General features: G+C 41.7%; 1 protein-coding gene across 6 annotated transcripts in view; it reads right to left on the bottom strand.

The window, feature by feature from the left end:
- The window catches only part of ASPRV1 (aspartic peptidase retroviral like 1), a 111,875-nt gene that overhangs the window by 69,896 nt on the left and 22,461 nt on the right, over nucleotides 1–19,518 (bottom strand). For 2 of the 6 annotated variants that reach the window (XR_013335671.1, XM_077766352.1), the window contains exons 3-5: nucleotides 9,734–9,872; nucleotides 8,673–8,752; nucleotides 7,815–7,979 (exon numbers count right to left, since the gene is read on the bottom strand). Coding sequence is in view for 1 of the 6 variants with exons in the window: in XM_077766352.1 (XP_077622478.1) it covers nucleotides 7,815–7,817 (3 nt within the window). In the remaining 5 variants the exon portion in view is untranslated. Of the gene's footprint in view, nucleotides 1–4,436; nucleotides 4,628–6,126; nucleotides 6,321–6,418; nucleotides 6,488–7,814; nucleotides 7,980–8,672; nucleotides 8,753–9,733; nucleotides 9,873–19,518 lie in introns of those variants that run through there. The other 4 variants (XR_013335669.1, XR_013335670.1, XR_013335672.1 and 1 more) reach the window with 4 other exon arrangements.

The following is a 19,518-nucleotide window of genomic DNA, read 5'->3' as shown; positions in this document are numbered from 1 at the left end:
CTTCCCCACTCCAGATGCTCCCATAGGGGTATTCTGTTCCCTACTCCACTTAGGATGTCCTCAGTCAACTCTCACCTCTTCCATAAAGTTTTCTCCCAAGGTTTTAGCTCTCAGATAATTCCTTTCCAAAATGGCCATTTACTTAGAATCTGAACCTCAGTGTAACCTTTGTTTTTTTTCTATTTGTTAACTTCTCTGTTGAATTCAGCTATAGATGCCTTGTAGACAAGAACTCCCAAGGAGAGAGAGAGAGAGAGAGAGAGAGAGAGAGAAAGAAAGAAAGAGAGAGAGAAAGAAAGAAAAATCAAGGGAGAAAAGGAGGGAGGGAGGGAGAGAATGAGAGGGAGAGATGGAGGAAGAGACAGACATTCTAAACATCTTACGTTAAACTCAGACCCTACTTATTTCCTGGTGGAGAAATAGTGGAAGATAGTGATGTAGAACCAAATTTACTAATGACCATGGATGGTAATGCTCCTAAGTCAAGAACAAAAGAGGAATAGGAACAGGAAGAAATAGGGGAATGGAGAAAGAGGATGGCATAATGAAAAATATAATTTGGCTTAGGACATGCTGAGTTTAAAGTACCTAAGGGATGCATGGGTGGCTCAGCTGGTTATGTGTCCAACTCCTGATTTCAGCTCAGGTCATGATCTAATAGTCGTGAGATTGAGCCCCCATCAGGCTCATGCTGGGTATGGAGACTGCTTAAGATTCTCTCCCTCTCCCCTGCTCACTCTCTCTCTCAAAAAAAAAAAACAAAAACAAAAACAAAAAACAAAAAAATGATAAAATACCTAAGAACCATCCTGGTTATGATGGCAACAGTGTTTGGTCAGGAACTCAGAAGACAGATTTAAGAGGTTTTTGGTTTTTTGGGTCCCCTCCCCCCATTTGGCCTTGTCATCTAAATCCGTTTTCTTTTTTTCTTTCTTTTTTTAATGTTTATTTATTTTTGAGAGAGAGAAAGAGAGAGACAGAGTGTGAGCAGGGGAGGGACAGAGAGAGAGAGAGAGAGGGAGACACAGAATCCGAAGTACGCTCCAGGCTTTGAGCAGCTCAGCACAGAGCCTGACATAGGGCTCAAACCCAGGAACCACGAGATCACAACGTGAGCTTAAGTCGACACTTAACCAACTGAGCCACCCAGGCACTCCTAAGAGTTTTTGACATATCAGTGGTAGCTAACCGTAAGCCCAGGTGACATCACCCAAGGACAGTATATAGAGGGAGGGGATGGGAGCTAAGTAAGATTCTTAGGAAATGTCTTCATGTAGGAAGCCTGTAGGGGAAAACAAGCCTTTTGCAGTTCTAGGAAGTTATGGTTATCATGTCTATAATTATATAGTTACATGCCAACTAAAACTTATTAATACCTACAGATGGACCAAATAACTGACTCTACAGAAGACCTCTAAAGGCCCCTTTCGAGCCCTCTTTCAACCTTCCTGTGAGCTCACTCCCTGATCTTCACAATTAAAACCGTAGTATTTCAGAGGAAGTGGCAAAATGGACAAGGGCCATGGACCAAGGCCTCCAAAGTGGGGCTTGCGAGTGGAGAATGCTAACTGTTGGATGTTCAAAGAACATCATACCTAAGGGCAGGATACTTTGTTTCATGATTAGCTCATCCAACTGAGTTAAGCTTGGCCAAAGATCTCACTCATGACAGTAAAGACACATACATCAGGGTCTCAACCGAAGTCTTAGAGACTTCTATTTGTTTCATGTGGTCTTTTCCTGGTTGCCCTGATTGAGAATAGCAAACAGAGGAAGTGGCTAGCTTCCTCTTTGGTTACCAGCTGTGCAAGCTGGAGCTTCTGGCACTTGATCACCTATCCTGCAAGATTTAAATGCTCTCCACCTACCAAGATTGCCTTGTCCCCAGTGCATGGGCTTATCTCCACTGAAGGGTTCAGAAAAAAAAAAATAGTCTGGTTTGCCCATGAGCTAAAGAGGGATTTCATAGAGAAGGCAGAAAATTTACAATGTCATAATCACCAATCCTGTATGTGAAGCTGAAGTCCTGAACGTGCAGTGAGACTTGAGACTGATGCTAAGATGAGTATTTCCACAATGGGAGGGAAGGGGTGTTCAGGAGTGCTAGTGAAATTCTCAGAAAGGTCAAACCTGGGGAAAGAAGCCTCAGAGAAGCCTCCTTCCTCAGATCCAGAAGCTAATGATGGAATCACCTCATTCACTACTTCCTGTTTTAACTGGAGGGAAGAGGAAGAAGATCTGAAGGTGGGAGAAAGAATATAGAATCCTTACCTTCTCCCCACCTTAGAGTTCCACTCCAGATTAGAGCTGTGTTTATGCACACACACACACACACACACACACACAGTTATGTAGTCAAATACATGATATGATTCCAGCAGAAAGACTGGTAAATAGTAGGTGCTCAGTGGGCATCTGTTGAATGAAGAGCACTAGGAGAGATTTCCTAGTCCCAAAGAATGTTTTTTCATTGACTATCCACATTACCTTCACCTGGAATTCCTCCATTTGATGCCCATTCCTTTAGGATAAAGCCTCATACTTTCCAAAACTGTGTTCCACCAAACACCATATCCTGTGAGATTTTAATATTCCTTCAAAAAAAATGGTTCTCTGGTTAAATAAGCTTGGAAAATGTTATATTCCCTACTTCTCTTTTGAAACTTTATAAATACATATTAAAAGCTGTTTTTGAGGCAAAGGCAGCAGAAGAACTAGCATGAAATTCAGGACAGGGCCTGACTAAGCTAAGAAGCTTGTTCCAGAAGTGCAGTTGAGCAGACCAGCATGATACCCAATTAGCCCAAAGAACAGTAGGCAGAGTTCAGCGTGGTCAACAACTGGAAGATCTATGCATGGGCAAGATTCTACCTACCAAAGCCTAGATACAAGAAAAGTCTCTAGTATCAGAGAAGTGACATGACCTGGCAAAAGCCCCAGCCCCTGGTGAGGGGATGACAGCAGAGTTATAGTTCTAGACAAGGCTAGGGGGTCTAGGCAGGACAACTGGACAGATCTTGGTCTTCTTAGGGAAAAGCCAAAATAAAGGTGAGATGGTGGAGAGGCAGAGAGTAGTGCACATATATGTCATTCACAGTACAGTAAACCTACCCAGGATTCCCTCCTTGCTGGGGGCACTGGCTATAATGTCCTGATGATCAGCAGATCTAGCTATATCACTAGATCTTCTGTATGGGTGTGGTGGTTAGGGAGAGAGGAAGGGTTATGGTATATCCAGACTCTTCCACAGAGCTGCACTAATTTCACAAAGAAGAGAAGTGCAGACTCTGTCAAATTTCAGGAGGTGAAGGGTAAAGACCTTTCCTAGAACAGCCTTCTGAGAAATGTGCTGGAAGGACCCTAGAGGCCTGAATGAAGCCAAAAGTCTGATCTAAAACAAAATGCTCTACACTTAGGGTAGGAACATGGATAGAGTGGAAGCTGAAGCATAAGGGTGAAGGGCATCCATGAACTCAACTGTGAGGAGCATGGGAAAGGTATGGAGATTTGAGTTGCTTCTGTCAGAGACTCCCTGGGGGAGAAAAGATGTGAGAATTAGATCACAAGGGCAGTTTGAGAGAGGTGCTAGATGAAAGATGATGAAGAGCCGACTAGAAAAGCTCTCTTTGAAGGAATTCAAGCCAAAGAATCTGTAGATCTGAATCTAAGGCTCTATACTGGCAGCCTCTGGATTAGCTATTCTGGCTCCACCAAAGTTAGTGGATAAGGGGGAATTGCACCTTTACGTGGACAACCCAAATGCTTTGTCATTCCTTTTGACATGGCTTATTTTGCCTTCTGGTAAAGCCCTATCTCAGCACAACATATTGGGAAATCAAGACCAGAAGTTGTCAGTGACTAGCGGCCTCTGAGGAAGTGATCTTGCCCTGCCCATGTTGTCATCAGCAGCCACTTTTGCGCCACCATTTTACATCACTTCTGGGAAGTTTCCTCCCACTTCCTAAGATCTATGCCAGTCTTGTCTGAGGACATCACAGCAAACCACAGACCCAAAGATCCCACACTCCTTGTTACATTATGTCTGTCAGCTATTCTCTCGACATCATGCCTAAATTCTTTATCATATCTTCATCTTTAATAGGACCTTGAAGACTTAAATTAAGAGAAATAAATTTCACTTGCTGAATTCCAAGCACTAGCAAAGAGCTGAAGGAAGTCTTAGAGGGACAGAATACATTCTTGGTGCCCTGAAATTACACCACTTTACAGTCAAGCCTTTTCTTCTTATTCCATCACCTGACACACTCACACTGTCTCCTCTGCCAGCCCAGAGGCCAGGCTACTCTGGACCTAAGCCAGACCCACTGCCATCTGGTCTCCCTTAGAAAGGCAAAAGAGAGACACTTCTTGTTTACTCAGTAATAATTCACTGTAATAGTCACATAACAGGTGCCACCAGCTCCAGTACATGCAGTAAAGGGCACACCACACCCTCACCTCTGCCCCCATCATGGCTACTCCTTGGAACACATCAACAAATGTTATCTGGAGAATAGGATAGGGCCTCTTAAGCAGTAAACCAGAGTTATCAGTGGTGGTGGTGGTTTTTGTTTTTGTTTTTCCCCAGTGGTGTTTTGACACTTGTGGATTACACTGCAATGAAGACCTAGAGGTAAAGAACAAAGACTTTTTAAAAATCCTCTCCTATAGCCAATTGGTATCTTTCCCACATATGTTGTTGCAGCATCTCTATATAGAGAACCTAGCATTCTATAAACAGGATGCTCTGGCTAAACACGTCTCAACAAGTAAAACTGAGGCAGAGAAAAATGGCATCTCTCCATCTTCTCCACCTTCCCTACCCTCCTTCCCTAAATCTTGTCAGAGACAGACAAGCTCTGTGAAAACAGCATGGGTTTGGAACTGGACAGACCTAAGGAGAAATAAATCCTAGCTTAGCTTTTTATTAGCTGTCTGACATTGGGCAAGTTACATAACTTCTTTGACTATCAGCTTGCCCATGTGCAAAAATGATGATACTTCACCGGTTTGCATTATGACAAGTAAGAATATATATGAAAAGTCTAACATATGCCTGACTCTCCAGGGTTAGAGTTTGTTCTCCCCTATCTAGCTCACCATGCACCTGGTGCCCTAATGTTATTCTCTAGTTGTCCAAGGCCAAGGTGTGTGCCCCACACAAATTTAAGTTTCCAACCCTTAGAAGAGCTAATCTAATCACACTATTAAAAAGGAAAGCATTTCTTTTGATGAATGAATTCAAGTAAAATGTGGATGATGTTGCTGGGTTCCTATTATTAATTCTGTGCATGTAGGATTTCTACATTTAAAAAATGTAGTTACAGGGGCACCTGGTAGGCTCAATTGGTGGAGGGTGCAACTCTTGATCTCGGGGTTGTGAGTTCAAGCCCCACACTGGGTACAGAGATTACCCAAAATAACAAAAATCTTTAAAAAGAAAAAATAATAATAAAATTAAAAAAAGAACTAGGAATTCCAATGAAAGGAAGAACACCTAATGATGAGTTCTTCTAGATCACAGGGGATCAATGTCAGCCTCGCTCTCTATAATCATGGCTCACATCACTCTCTGTGTTGAAGATGAGAAAACATCAGAGCTATAGGACATCATCTCCAATTGCCAAATGTCTACCTCAAATCAACAGGTCCAGAAAAGAACTTGGGAGCCTTTGCTACTGATTCTTCTCTGGCCAGCACACTCCACTTCCTTAGCCAAGAAGTTACAGTGGTGTTTTTTTCCTAGGATGTTTCCAACACTATTTTAAGCTCTTTGAAATGAAGCAGCAACAGATTCAATTATGGTCACAGCCTTGGGATAGCCTGTAGGAGCCCTGGGCTCTACTTCCAGGAACACATCTTGCTTCTCTGAATGGTTTCAACAAAGTCAGATTAATACAGGTGGCAGAGTGGGACTGTGTCTTGACTTCTCTCTTAGTGATCCAGGAAGGAGGACCACGAGGACACTTCTGGGCTTTACACATACAGGAACACAGAAGCAGATTATTACAACTAAAAATGGCCTAAGTGTAATCACTTGGCACAATGTACTATGCTGACTATAAATCACAACTCAGTATGGGAGTTCTCCGAGGTACTCTTCAGCAATGTGCATGTTCTACTTACTCGACTTTCTTGGCAAGCCTCCAGAGAGCATGAGGCACTAGCATAGGCCGTAATCTCAGGAGCCAGATACCCTTCTGGGGTGAAAGGTTTTGGCTGGCAACGTTAGCAGATAGAATAAAGAAGAAAAGAAGATGAAGTCCAAGGTGAGGAAAGGACTGATCCAGGCAGGATTATCCAATAGATGAGCTTAACAACTGGAAAAGCAGAGAGAATAACAGATATTTTAAATTATGTTGCTCTAACTGGTCACCATGGTAAAAATCAGAATTTTGCTGGATTTCCTTATGCTTACTTTGTGTTCATTTCTTCACTCAACAAATATTTCTTGAGGGGCTAGTAAATACCAGGTCTTTCCTCATTCCTAGAATATAGCAACAAACAAAACAAATATGGTTCCTGAGTTCCTGGAGCTCAGCCTAGTGAGAATTGTTAAGAATAAGAGCAAGATCCGAAGCAAAAGGTCCATATTGGAAAACAGGCAAAATTCTGCAGCCTGCAATGGGATGCAGAGGGAGGAGATCCCTTCTGGGATGCCACCAAAAGAGACCATGGGCAAACAAGGAGCTGTTTAGGTAGTTGAGCTGGGTCAGATAACATCCTTATCCCCAACTCACTTTGACAGAGGACAGAGCCACTGTGGTGTGTTGGGTTTATCAAAAACAGGTGACCAGGGCCTGAACATTGGCCATCTTCTCTGCTCACAGCCATGAACTCTGGAATGTGCCATGTGAGTTGTGCGTGATATCCCGAAGCTCAAAAAACAAAAAACCACACCAAGACTTGAGTTGTCTACTGACAGGAATTCTAGGAAGTATAGCAGGCCAGAAACGGGAAACATAAAAACAATTGCCAGAAACTGAGTGACCCTCCCCCCAGCTGTCACCAATATTTCTCTAACACTGCATGGAAATGAAAAATAGAAACCCAGGGGCACCTGGGTGGTTCAGTTGGTTAAGCATCCAACTTTGGCTTAGGTTGCAATCTCATGGTTTGTGAGTTTGAGCCCTGTGTCAGGCTCTGTGCTGACAGCACAGTCTTCTTCAGATGCTCAGTCTCTTTCTCTTTCTGCCCCCTCCCTTGCTCATGCTCTCTCTCTCAAAATTAAATAAACATTAAAAAAATTAAAAGAATAAAAAATAATAAAAGCCTGGTATCATCTGGAGGAGTGGGGCTGGGAAGCAAGCTGAGGAAATGATCAAGCAACCACCAAAAGCCTCCTGAGAGGAGTTTCTGCTTTAGGGTGTGAAGTGGGCAAGAATGGGGAAAGGCTATAGTCTGCTGTGTTAGAGAAGAAACCAATTCTGCAGCTCAGCTCAGCACTACCAGAAGGTGCAATGGCCATGGTGAAGGTGCAGAGCTGACAACAGCAGCAACATCAGGAGCTTGAGAATAAGTGCCCAGCCAGCAGAGCAGTGGCCTACAGAGAGATCTCAAAGTCTCTAACCTCTAAGGGCCTCTTTCCATATTCGAAAAAGGAGATAATAAAAAAGCATGTTTGGTTTTCCAGGGCTACTATCACAAAAGCTACAAACTGGGTGACTTCTAACAAAAAACACTTATCCTCTCATTGTTCTGGAAGCTAGAAGTCCAAAATCAAGGTTTCAGCAGGGCCATGCTCCCTCTGAGGGCTCCAGGGGAGAGTCTTCCCTTGCCTCTTTCAGTTTCTGGTGGTTGCCAGTAATCCTTACCATTCCTTGATTTGTGGCAGCACAATTCCAATCTCTGCTTCCAACTTCATATGGACGTCTTCTCTCTGTGTGTCTCCCTCTTCATATAGGAACACCAGTTGCTAGATCAGGGCTCATCCTAATCCAGTACGACTTCATCTTAACTTGATTACAGCTACAAGGATCCTATTTCCAAATAAGATTACATTTATAGGTTCTGGGTGGACATGAATTATTAGGAGGACACAATTCAACCCAGTACAGAACACCTATCTCATAAAAACTTTATATATGGAAGGTGCTTGGAACAGTTGCTGGCACATAACATATGCCATATAAGAGTGAACTGCCCTTCTCCATCATTTTTGGCAGATGACAGTTGCCATGGGATATGTGAAGATTCTGTTACATAAGGCTCACCCTCCCTCCATCTTGAGTCAGAGGCAAGAAACTAGATGGGACAAGAGTTCCAAAAAGAGTTGGTGAAGGCACAGGTAGAACACAATGTGTTCATTACCATTCAATACTCGCTATCAATACCCTAACAATACTCTGGGCTGGAGTGAGGAAATATCCACTACAATCACCTCATCTGTCTTTTTGAAAGACAGAGAACTCACCATTCCAAATTAACAACTGTTCCTTCAAAGCAGTCCTCAAATTAGGATCCATTTAGAAGGAGCCTCCACAGAAGAGGCAGCAGAAAAGATTCACTAGTGAATACAGCAGTCTCATCACTTACAGTCAAGTTGTGAATTCTGATCCCAAACTGCTTTCCACAGCATATTCATCCCACAGCTTAGCAACTGAATGACTACTGAGTCCAAACATGAAATTCACTCTCTGAAATGGAGATTTGCTATCTCTAGAATATCTTACTTTCAAATTAGGGGAGGGAAGACAAGATTAAAGGCTGCTGCTCTTTCTTCTTTAATAAACAGGTTTGGGACAGCACACAACTGAAAAGAAATAGAGCCAGATATCAACTGCTATCTTCATATCAAAATAAATTCCAGATGGATCAAAGACTTAAAGATTAAATTTAAACACACACACACACACGCACGCACGCACGCACGCACACACACACACACACACACCAAGTATTCAAAGAAAATGAATAACTAGTTTTATAATTTTGAGGTAGGGAAGCATGTCTTTTCTAAATATTGGCTTAGCAGTAGGAAAAACTATAAGAAAAAAGATTATTTTGACTACCTAAAAATGCAAAATTTCCCAACAACAGCAACAACAAAAAACAAAATGCATAAACACAGTCAAAAGACAAATGACAAACTAGGGACAATTCTGCATCATATATAATAGTCAACACTTTAGCTCTTACAAATTATTAAAGAATGCTGGGAAAATGTGTACAGGACATGAATAAATGAATCAAAGAAAAAATATAAATGTCCAAAATACATTTGAAAAGATATTCAATCTTTAATAAATATTAAAACATAGTTATTGAGGGATGCCTGGGTGCTCAGTCAATTAGGCATCTGACTTCAGCTCAGGTCATGATCTCACAGTTTGTGGGTTTGAGCTCCACGTTGGGCTCTGTGCTGACAGCTCAGAGCCTGGAGCCTGTTTCAGATTCTGTGTCTCCCTCTCTTAGCCCCTCGCCCACTCATGCTCTGTCTCGCTCCATCTCTCAAAAATGAATAAACGTTAGGGGGGAGGGGGGGATGGGCATGGAGGAGGACACTTGTGGGGATGAGCACTGAGTGTTATGTGGAAACTAATTTGACAATAAACTATTAAAAAAAAAAAATGAATAAACGTTAAAAAAATTTTTTAAACATTCTTATTGAGTGACATTATCTCTATGACTATTTGAAACATTGTAGATTAACTGATCTTCATGAAATAGGTGCTATCATTACACCTACCTTATCAAAGATGAAACTGAGGGAGAGAGAAGTTAAATGACTTACCCAAAGTCACACAGTAAGTGGTTATGGTCCAAATTCAGGCTCCAGCAGACTGGCTCCAGAATCATATACCATATCACATCACATCTTATCAGGGTCACATTCTCAACTACCATATTACAGTGACAAGACCACTTTTCATCTGTCAAATGGGGAAGATGAAAAACATACAACCCAATATTACTAATAACGTGGGGAAACAATCTCATGTTCCATTGGTAAAAGTTAACATTCTTTTTTTTTTTTTTAATGTTTATTTTGAGAGAGAGAGAGAGAGCATGCACAAGTGCAAGTGGGAGAGGGACAGACAGAGAGAGGGAAAGAATCCCAAGAAGGCTCTGCACTGTCAGTGTAGAGCCCAAAGTAGGGCTTGACCTCACCAACCAAACTGTGAGATCATGACCTGAACCTAAATCAAGAGTCAATCACATAACTGACAGAGTCACCCAGATGCCCATGAACCCACATTTTAAATGTGCATATCCTTGGGGTGCCTGGGTGGCTCAATCAGTTAAGCATCCAACTTTGGTCCAGGTCATGATCTTGTGGTTCGTGGGTTCAAGCCCCGTGTCAGGCTCTGTGGTAACAGTTCAGAGCCTGAACCCTACTTCGGATTCTGTGTGTCTCTCTCTCTGCTTCTACCTGGCTCATGTCATGTCTCTCTCTTCCAAAAATAAACAAACATTTTTTAAAAATTAATAAATGTGTACATCCTCTAACTCAGCCATTCTATTTCTTAGAATTTATCCTAAGGAGATAAATAGAGAAATGCACAAAGACTATGTACAGAGTGTTTATCACAGAATACATAACAACATAAACAATGCAAATAAGAATGCCTGGCTGGCTCAGTCCAGAGTGATACATGGTGTTGGCATCATGAGTTCAAGCCCCACGTTGGATGCAGAGATTAGTTAAAATACTGCAGACAGGGGCACTTGGGTGGCTCAGTTGGTTAAGCGTCCAAATTCAGCTCAGGCCATCATCTCAAGATTCATGAATTTGAGCCCCACATCAGGCTCTCTGCTGTCAGTACAGAGCCCACTTTGGATCCTCTGTCCCACCTGCCATGCCTCTGCCATGCCTGCCCCCCAGCATATGTGCGCGCATGCTCTCTCTTAAAAATAAACTTAAGGTAGAAAAGAGAAGAAATATAACTTAACCATTTATTCTATATTTATTTACATGATAAGGTGTCTATTACAAACTATAAAATGAAAAATTATTCTTACCACACACAAAAAATAGGTAATTATGTCAGGTGATAGATGTGTTAACCATACTGTGATAATCATTTAAAAATATATACATGAATCAAATCATATTGTGCACCCTAAACTTACACAATGTTATATGTCAATTATATCTCAATAAAGCTGGGGAAAAGGTGAAAAAAGACTACAAAACAGTACAAAGAAGAAAAAGAGTAGTAAGGTATGATTCCATTGATATGTTATTACATGTACGCTTATGCTTTAAAAAAGAGGGAGGAACAACACAGAAAGAACTTGTTAATACTAAGCAGGGGTCAAGCTGAGTGCCAGACAAGTGGTACCATAGCCGCAGCCTTTATTTATTCTCCCCACTCACTCACTTCCTCCCCACACCTACACTTTGTTCCAGAAAAGATTTAAGGATCACAAATCCACCTAACCCCCCAACAAGTTCTTTAACTCTTTCCTTCCTTCCTCATCCTTTTCCCTTCCCTTTCCAGAAGCCAGGTCAGTGATGGGGAAAAGGATAAAAGCTTAAGATCAGGGCAAGTTGATTAGGCCTAAGAAGGATGGAGGGAAACCCTCATACATCTGGATGTGATTTCTCTTACTTCAGCATGTAGAAGGTGATTCAGAGAATTGAGAGATCCCGGGAGGTACACTTCCTCCCTGCAGACCTAGAAGATTTGAAGCAAAGCTATCTAGGATTCAGATTTCTTATTTCATCTCCTACTAAACCCCAAATGCCTTGCAGAAGTAAGCCTGACTCTCACAGGGAAGTGACTAGCCGCAGCAGGCCAGAGCTCTGCCCCTGGCACACAAGTGCCTACATATTCCAATGAGCAGAAAATGACACAGAGCTGAGCTCATTTTGCTCTCTACTTTATCCCTTCCTCCATGTCTGCACCCAACAAGCTACCCTGGCTAAGTTAAACTCATGTTCAACTCCTTATATACACCATCTTAGAGATTTGGAGTCTTCCCCACTAAGATTTTTAAGCCTAGGTCCCTCCCAAGAAGGTTGCCCAAAGTAACATTTTCATTCTGGGGTAAGGTTTTGAGTAATCTGGTGGACAGGGTCTAGATATATATGCTCTCAGATACTTGGAAATCAATTACACTTCTTGCTTAAGCATAAAGCCACCAACAAGGAATTGGCAACTTCCCAATGGTGGAATCCATGTTGCTATCCCCTATTTAGCCTGAGGGTAGAAGTCACATGAGTAGAGGTAAGGGAACTAGGGAAAGACTTAACAGTTTCAAAATATTTCTCACATACTCTCTGTCACCTGCTGGATACCTACAGTGTGCAAAAGCCCCTGTGTTAAATGCTTTCATATACTATCACCAAAAATGACAAATCACTTTAATCAAACATTCCTACCATATGCTACTAAATTTAGGAAACCAATGATACATACAGGTCCAAGTTGCCCTGCTAACAGTTGAATACCCAGGCTTGAAATTAGGAAGAGATCAGAAATCTTAGATTCTCCTCATCCTTGCAACAGAAGTCTCATTACACACCATGAGGCCACAGCCTTTCATGCCCCATTCCAGCTTCTGCTCTTTCCTAGGCTTTCAACAGGGAACAGCCCTCCCACACATGGGTGCATGCGCACACACACACACACACACACACCAAAACCTCTAATACACGTAGTCTTCAAGTAGAAGCAATTCTTCACTAGTAAAGAGTATAAGAGGAGTGAGAGAAAATCCAACAGCAATCATCTCTTTAGCAGAGGAGCTTCTTTCTTTCTCTCTACCTCTCTCTTACCTTCCTTGAACCATGAGGTCATGACCTGAGCTGAAGTCAGACGCTCATCCCACTGAGCCACCCGGGCGCCCCCTCTCTTACCTTCCTTGAATATGTTGTTATTGAGCAACTATTCTCATCACTGTATACGCCCCATGCCTTCATGGATTTATTTCATTTGGAAAGACAAAACACAAACACACAGGAAACATGTTTTTAAAAAGGGAGAGGAAAGCTCCAAGATTTCTAGTGCATGGAACAGGAAAAACAGAGACAGTCAGACAAATGGTGGAGTATCCTGACATACACAGGTATCTTCAATTTCATACACAATCTTCCCTTTTTTTGTTCCAATCTCTGTAGAGATGTGTTTAACTTCAAGAAAAATCTCAAATAAAAATATCCAAATACATAAAGTTGGGGATCATTCACTAAACAAAAAAGATCTTCCCTTTGCTGTGAAGTTTAGTGAGACACAACTTAACACCTCCCCAGCCCCTGTCCCTATTGAGACAGACAGACAGACAGACAGACAGACAGACACACACACACACACACACACACACACACACGTTCACATTCAACTTTTTAGGATCACACGTATCGGGTAAAGCAAAGTACTTAAAAAACATTTATAAAAAACAGTATAGGGGCACATGGGTGGCTCAGCTGGTTAAGCCTCCAACTCTTTATTGTGGCTTAGGTCATGATCTCATGGTTGAGATTGAGCCCCGTATCAGGCTCTGCACTTATGGCACACAACCTGCTTGGGATTCTCTCTTCCTGCCCCTCCCCACTGTACTCTCTCTCAAAATAAGTAAATAAACATTTAAAAAAAACAAAAACACACAATAGCAATCCATATCAAAATAACACCAGCATTCTTCACAGAGCTAGCACAAGCAATCCTGAAATTTGTATGGAACCGGAAAAGACCCCAAATAGCCAAAGGAATCTTGGAGAAGAAAAACAGAGCAGGATGCATCACAATTCTGGACTTCAAGCTGTATTACAAAGGGGTAATCATCAAGACAGTATGAAACTGGGACAAAAACAGACACTCAGATCAGTGGAACAGAACAGAGAGCCCAGAAATGGACCTGCAAACATATGGCCAACTAATCTTTGACAAAGCAGAAAAGAATATCAATGGAAAAAAAAACAGTCTTTTCAGCAAATGGTGCTGGGGAAACTGGACAGTGACACGCAGAAGAATGAACTTGGACCACTTTCTTATACCATACACAAAAATAAACTCAAAATGGATGAAAGACCTAAACATAAGACAGAAAGCCATCAAAATCCCAGAGGAGAAAGCAGGTAAAAATCTCTTTGACCTCTGCCACAGCAACTTGTTACTCAACATGTCTCCAGAGACAAGGAAATCAAAAGCAAAAATGAATGATTGGGACCTCATCAAGATAAAAAGCTTCTGCACAATGAAGGAAACAATCAGCAAAACTAAAAGACAACTGAAAGAATGGGAGAAGATATTTGCAAATGACATCAGATAAAGGGTTAGTATCCAAAATCTATAAAGAACTTATCAAACTCAACACCCAAAAAACAAATAAGCCATTGAAGAAATGGGCAAAAGACATGAACAGACACACATCCAGATGGCTAACAGACACATGAAAAAATGCTCAACGTCACTCGTCATCAGAGAAATACAAATCAAAACCACAATGAGATACCACCTCACACCTGTCAGAATGGCTAAAATTAACAACTCAGGCAACAACAGATGTTGGCAAAGATGCAAAGAAAGAGGAACCCTTTAGCACTGCTGGTGGGAATGCAAACTGCTGCAGCTACTCTAGAAAACAGTATGGAGGGTCCTCAAAAAAATTAAAAATTGAACTGCCATGGGGCACCTGGGTGGCTCAGTTGGTTGAGCGTCTGACTTTGGCTCAGGTCATGATCTCACAGTTTGTGGGTTCGAGCCCCACATCAGGCTCTGTGCTGACAGCTAGCTCAGAGCCTAGAGCCTGTTTCAGATTCTGTGTCTCCCTCTCTCTCTGACCCTCCCCTGCTCATGCTGTCTCTCTCTCAGAAATAAATAAAACATTAAAAAAAAAATTTAAAAAAATAGAACTGCCCTACAACCCAGCAACTGCACTACTAGGTATTTATCCAAAGAATACAGAAGGGCTGTTTTGAAGGGGCACATGCATCCCATGTGACTACCGACAATAGTCAAAGTATGGAAAGAACCCAAATGTCCATCAACTGATAAATGGATAAAGATGTGGTGTATATATATACAATGGAATATTACTCAGCAATCAAAGATAATGAAATCTTGCCACTTGCAACAACGTGGATGGAACTAGAGTGTATTATGCTAAATGAAATAAGTCAGAGAAAGGCAAATATCATACAATTTCACTCATATGTGGAATTTAAGAAACAAAATAGATGAACATAAGGGAAGGGAAGCAAAAATAATATAAAAACAGAGAAGGATACAAACCATAAAAGACTCTTCAACACAGAGAAGAAACTGAGGGGTGCTGGAGGGGTGCTTGGGTGGCAGGATGGGCTAAATGGGCAAGGGGCATTAAGGAGGACAATTGTTGGGATGAGCACCGGGTGTTATATGTAAGTGATGAAAAACTAAATTCTATTCCTGAAATCATTATCACACACACACACACACACACACACACACACAGAAGTGTGGATCCAATGAAAAAAATTAAAAAACACACAATAGATGAATAAACAAAATGTGGTATATACATAAAATGGCATGCTACAATATGGATAAACTTCAATAACATTCTGCTAAGTGAAATAAGCTAGTCACAAGAAAACAAATATTATATGATTCCACTCATATGAAGTAATTAAAATAGTCAAGTTCATAGAAAAAGAAAGTAGAATGGTAGTTGCCAGGGTAAATGGGCAGGGGCCCTTTAAGAAGTATAAGTTTCAGTTTTGCAAGATGAAAAAGTTCTGATGACCTGTTGCACAACAATGTGAATATAACTTAACACTACTGAACACTCAGAAATGGTTAAGATGGTAAGGGGGGCTGGTTGGCTCAATTAAGAGCATGCAACTCGTAGGTTCGAGCCCCACAACGGGTATAGAGATTACTTAAATAAACTTAAAATTTTTTTTTCTAATTTAAAAAATAAAAGATAAATGGTTCAGATGGTGTATTTCATGAGTTTTTTACAACTTTTTTTGAAAGGCAATGTACTCATGGTAAAAAAAAAATTTCAGCAACACAAAAACATATTAAAAAACAAAAACAAACTGTGAGGTAATGTGGGTATAATAAGTAGACAGAATCTTCCCCTTTTTCATACAAATATGAATACCAGCAAAGACTATTCTGCACCTTGCCTTTTCTCTTAATAAGAGATCTTAGAGACTGTCTATATGTGTGTATGTCTCATTCTTTTTAATAGCTACATAATATGCCAATATCCACTATAACTTACCCAACTAGTATATCTATAGTAAGATGTATTTTTACCTATTTTGAGAGAGAAAGAGGAAGGGTGTGTGCATGTGCAAGTGGAGAAAGGGCAGAGGGAGGGGGGGAAGGGGAGGAGGATAGGGAGGGAGAGTGAGGGAGGGAGAGAGATTGAGAGAATCCCAAACAGGCTCCACACTGTCAGTGCAGAGCCTGATGCAGGGCTCAAACCCACAAACTTAACTGACACTTACACCCAGGCACCCCAGTAACATGTATTTTTCTAAGCAAATTGTGTTAAAGACTTTGCACTTTTTTTCCTAAACAAAACTGTTTAAATTTCACTCTTTATATATCCTCCAAGCAACTATAAATGATAACTGATATCTGGTTTGGTTTGAATTTAATAGTGTTTCACCTTGGCTCATTTCTACTAGGGTATATGTTGATTGTGCCATTGTCACCAAAGATATGATCAAGGAAACACATGAAGTACATATTGTCCTCTGATTATGGTCACCCTTTACTCAATCATCCTTATAAATGGCTTGTCAACAGTGTACCTTTTATGGTGTTTAACTCTGGGGAAATTTAAGACATACAAATACACACACACACACATACACACACTTTTATTACCTAACTAAAAAAAAATCTCTTTCACTTCAGTGTCTCTAGGTCTACTATCTGGTTTCTTTTAGAGCAAGCAAGGTATATTGAGTAAGGGCTCTATAGACATATTGGAGTTTGAATCTCAGTTCTACCATTTCCAAGTTAATCCACCTCTCAGAGCTTTTGGTAAACCAAGGGCAATACCATCTATCTCTTATGTAGAAAAAAATCACCACACAGGGCAAAAAGTCCATTTGAGACGACCAAAGTGCTGTCTCCATTGAACTAGCACTGCCCAGGGAAGTCAAAGACTTGCTCAGAGAAGTGGGAAAGGACAAGAAAAAGTCTGACGAGCTGATGAGAGAAAGGGTCCTTCTGGTAGAGGCAACAACACATCCAAAGGGTGAGAGTTTGTGCAGAGCCACAAAGCACCCATATAGGTACTGACAAGAAGGTGAGGAGTAACTTAGTCAACAAGTACTTCCTGAGCGCCTCTAGGCACTGAAAATACAACCTTGAGCAAGAAGGTCCCTACCTTCATGAAACGTATAATCTTGTAGGAGAGAAAGACAACCTAATAAAAAGCAGTAAGTGGTCTAATGAGAGCAAATGAAGTACTAAGAGAGTAACATGGAGTTTTACTTTGTATAGAGTGGCTGTATACTTTGTATACAGGGAGAGGGAAAAGGGGAGTGAGAGGGAGGGGGGAGGGTAGAGAGCATCCCAAACAGGTTCCACACTGTCAACAGAGAGCCCCTTTTGGGGCTGAGATCATGACCTGAGCCAAAACCAAGAGTCAGACACTTAACCAACTGAGCCACCCAGGTACCCCTATCTATCTATCTACCTACCTACCTACCTACCTATGTTTTTAAATATTTATTTTTATTTATTTTGAGAGAGAAATAGAGAGCATGCAGGGAAGAGGCCCAGAGAGAGACAGAATCCCAGGCTGGCTCCACACTGTCAGCACAGAGCCTGATGTGGGGCATGAACCCCACGAACTGCAAGATCATGACCTGAGCAGAAATCAAGAGTCAGATGCTTAGTCAAATGAACCACCCAGGCACTCCTACTTTTTATTTTTTTAAGTAAAATCTACACCCATTGTGGGGCTCAAACCCATAACCCTGAGACCAAGAATCACATGCTCTTTCAACTGAGCCAGCCAGGTGCCCCCAGGAATTTGAGTTTTTCTAAGCAGGCTTCACACCATGAGAGAGGCTTAAACTCACAACCCTGAGATCAAGACCTGAACTGAGATTAAGAGTCAGGCGCTTAACTGACTGAACCACTCAGGTGCCCCAGGAATTTGCATTTTAAAAAAAAAAATTTTTTAACGTTTGTTTATTTTTGAGAAACAGACAAGAGTGCTAGAGGGGAGGGACAGAAAGAGAGGGAGACACAGAATCCAAAGCAGACCCCAGGCTCCGAGCTGTCAGCACAGAGCCTGGCGTTGGGCTCAAACCCACGAACCATGAGATCATGACCTGAGCCAAAGTCGGATGCCCAACCAACCAAGCCGCCCAGGCACCTCAGGATTTGCATTTTAAATAAGTATCCAGCAACCTCCTCCTTTGCCTGCAAGGTAATTCTGATGCATTAAAGCTTCAAATCAGCTCGACAAACAGGGCTAATAGAGGAAGGCCCTCAATTGAAGCTGACTGGCAATGTCAAAATTAGGAGACTACATAGAACCAAGAATCAAGCTGGGCATGGAGTAATCTAGAAAGAAGAGTCAGAATGGATTATGAAATTTGAAGGTACCAAAGCAGAAAATAGAAGGCAGGACATCAGAGCATGGGGCTTAAAGAACAGAGGAGTCAAAGATAGGGAACATTCTGGGGGAACCACTAACAGTGGCCATGATCTCTGGCACTCTTAGGTTGGTTTTCCCAGCAGAGCACTAGGAGGGGAATACAGATACCTTGCCTCACATAGACAAGGTGACTGGGCCTTACACTGCCCAGGATGTGCATGTAATCACTCTATCCAACCTTTAAAAGAGAATATATCCCTCTCTAGTAAGTACTGCTCCTATCCCCATGATTCTCCCCAAGTACCCACCATGATGCCAGCTACTGGTCAATCTGTAGAAGACTTCCAGGCCACACAAAAAACATACAGAATGCCTCTAAGGGTTAATGACTGGCACCAATCACCAACATTCTCTACTTGGCATATATTAGAGCACCCTAACACTGTCATACACTCAAAGGCCATTCCAGGTCAGACACTTCAAAGCCCACTTCTTATACACCTTCAAACCCCACACCTATGCACACCCAGCCAGTCGTCCACTACTCCTACTATGCCTCACCAATATAATCTACGCTCCCATGTCCTTCCCCACAATTCAGACAGAAATTCCACAGAATCCGGCAAGGCAGAGTCCTGAATTCCTGAGGCTGCTGAAGCCAGTTCCTATGCATGGTTTGGTAGGAAGAGGTACAATCTGAAAGAGTGCTCATTCTGTGTAAAGGGAATATCTTCAGCCTACCTAAAGAGAGCACCAAGATTGCTATAGGATTTTGTACAGGAAACTTTTATCAAAAATTAACTAGTTAAACCTAGTATATTTAAAAGGAGGGAGGGGCGCCTGGGCAGCTCAGTCAGTTAAGCATCTGACTCAATTTTGGCTCAGGTAATGATTTCAGTTTGTGAGTTTGAGCCCTACATTCAGCTCCATTTTGACAGTGTCAAGCCTGCTTGGGATTCTCTCTCTCCTTCCCTCTCTCTCTGCCCTTCCCCTGCTCATACTTGCTCTCGTTCT

Source organism: Crocuta crocuta, unplaced genomic scaffold (genome assembly GCF_008692635.1).
Source record: "Crocuta crocuta isolate KB4526 unplaced genomic scaffold, BGI_CrCroc_1.0 scaffold113, whole genome shotgun sequence".
Taxonomy (NCBI): domain Eukaryota; kingdom Metazoa; phylum Chordata; class Mammalia; order Carnivora; family Hyaenidae; genus Crocuta; species Crocuta crocuta.
This window is presented reverse-complemented; position numbering and strand designations above follow the sequence as displayed.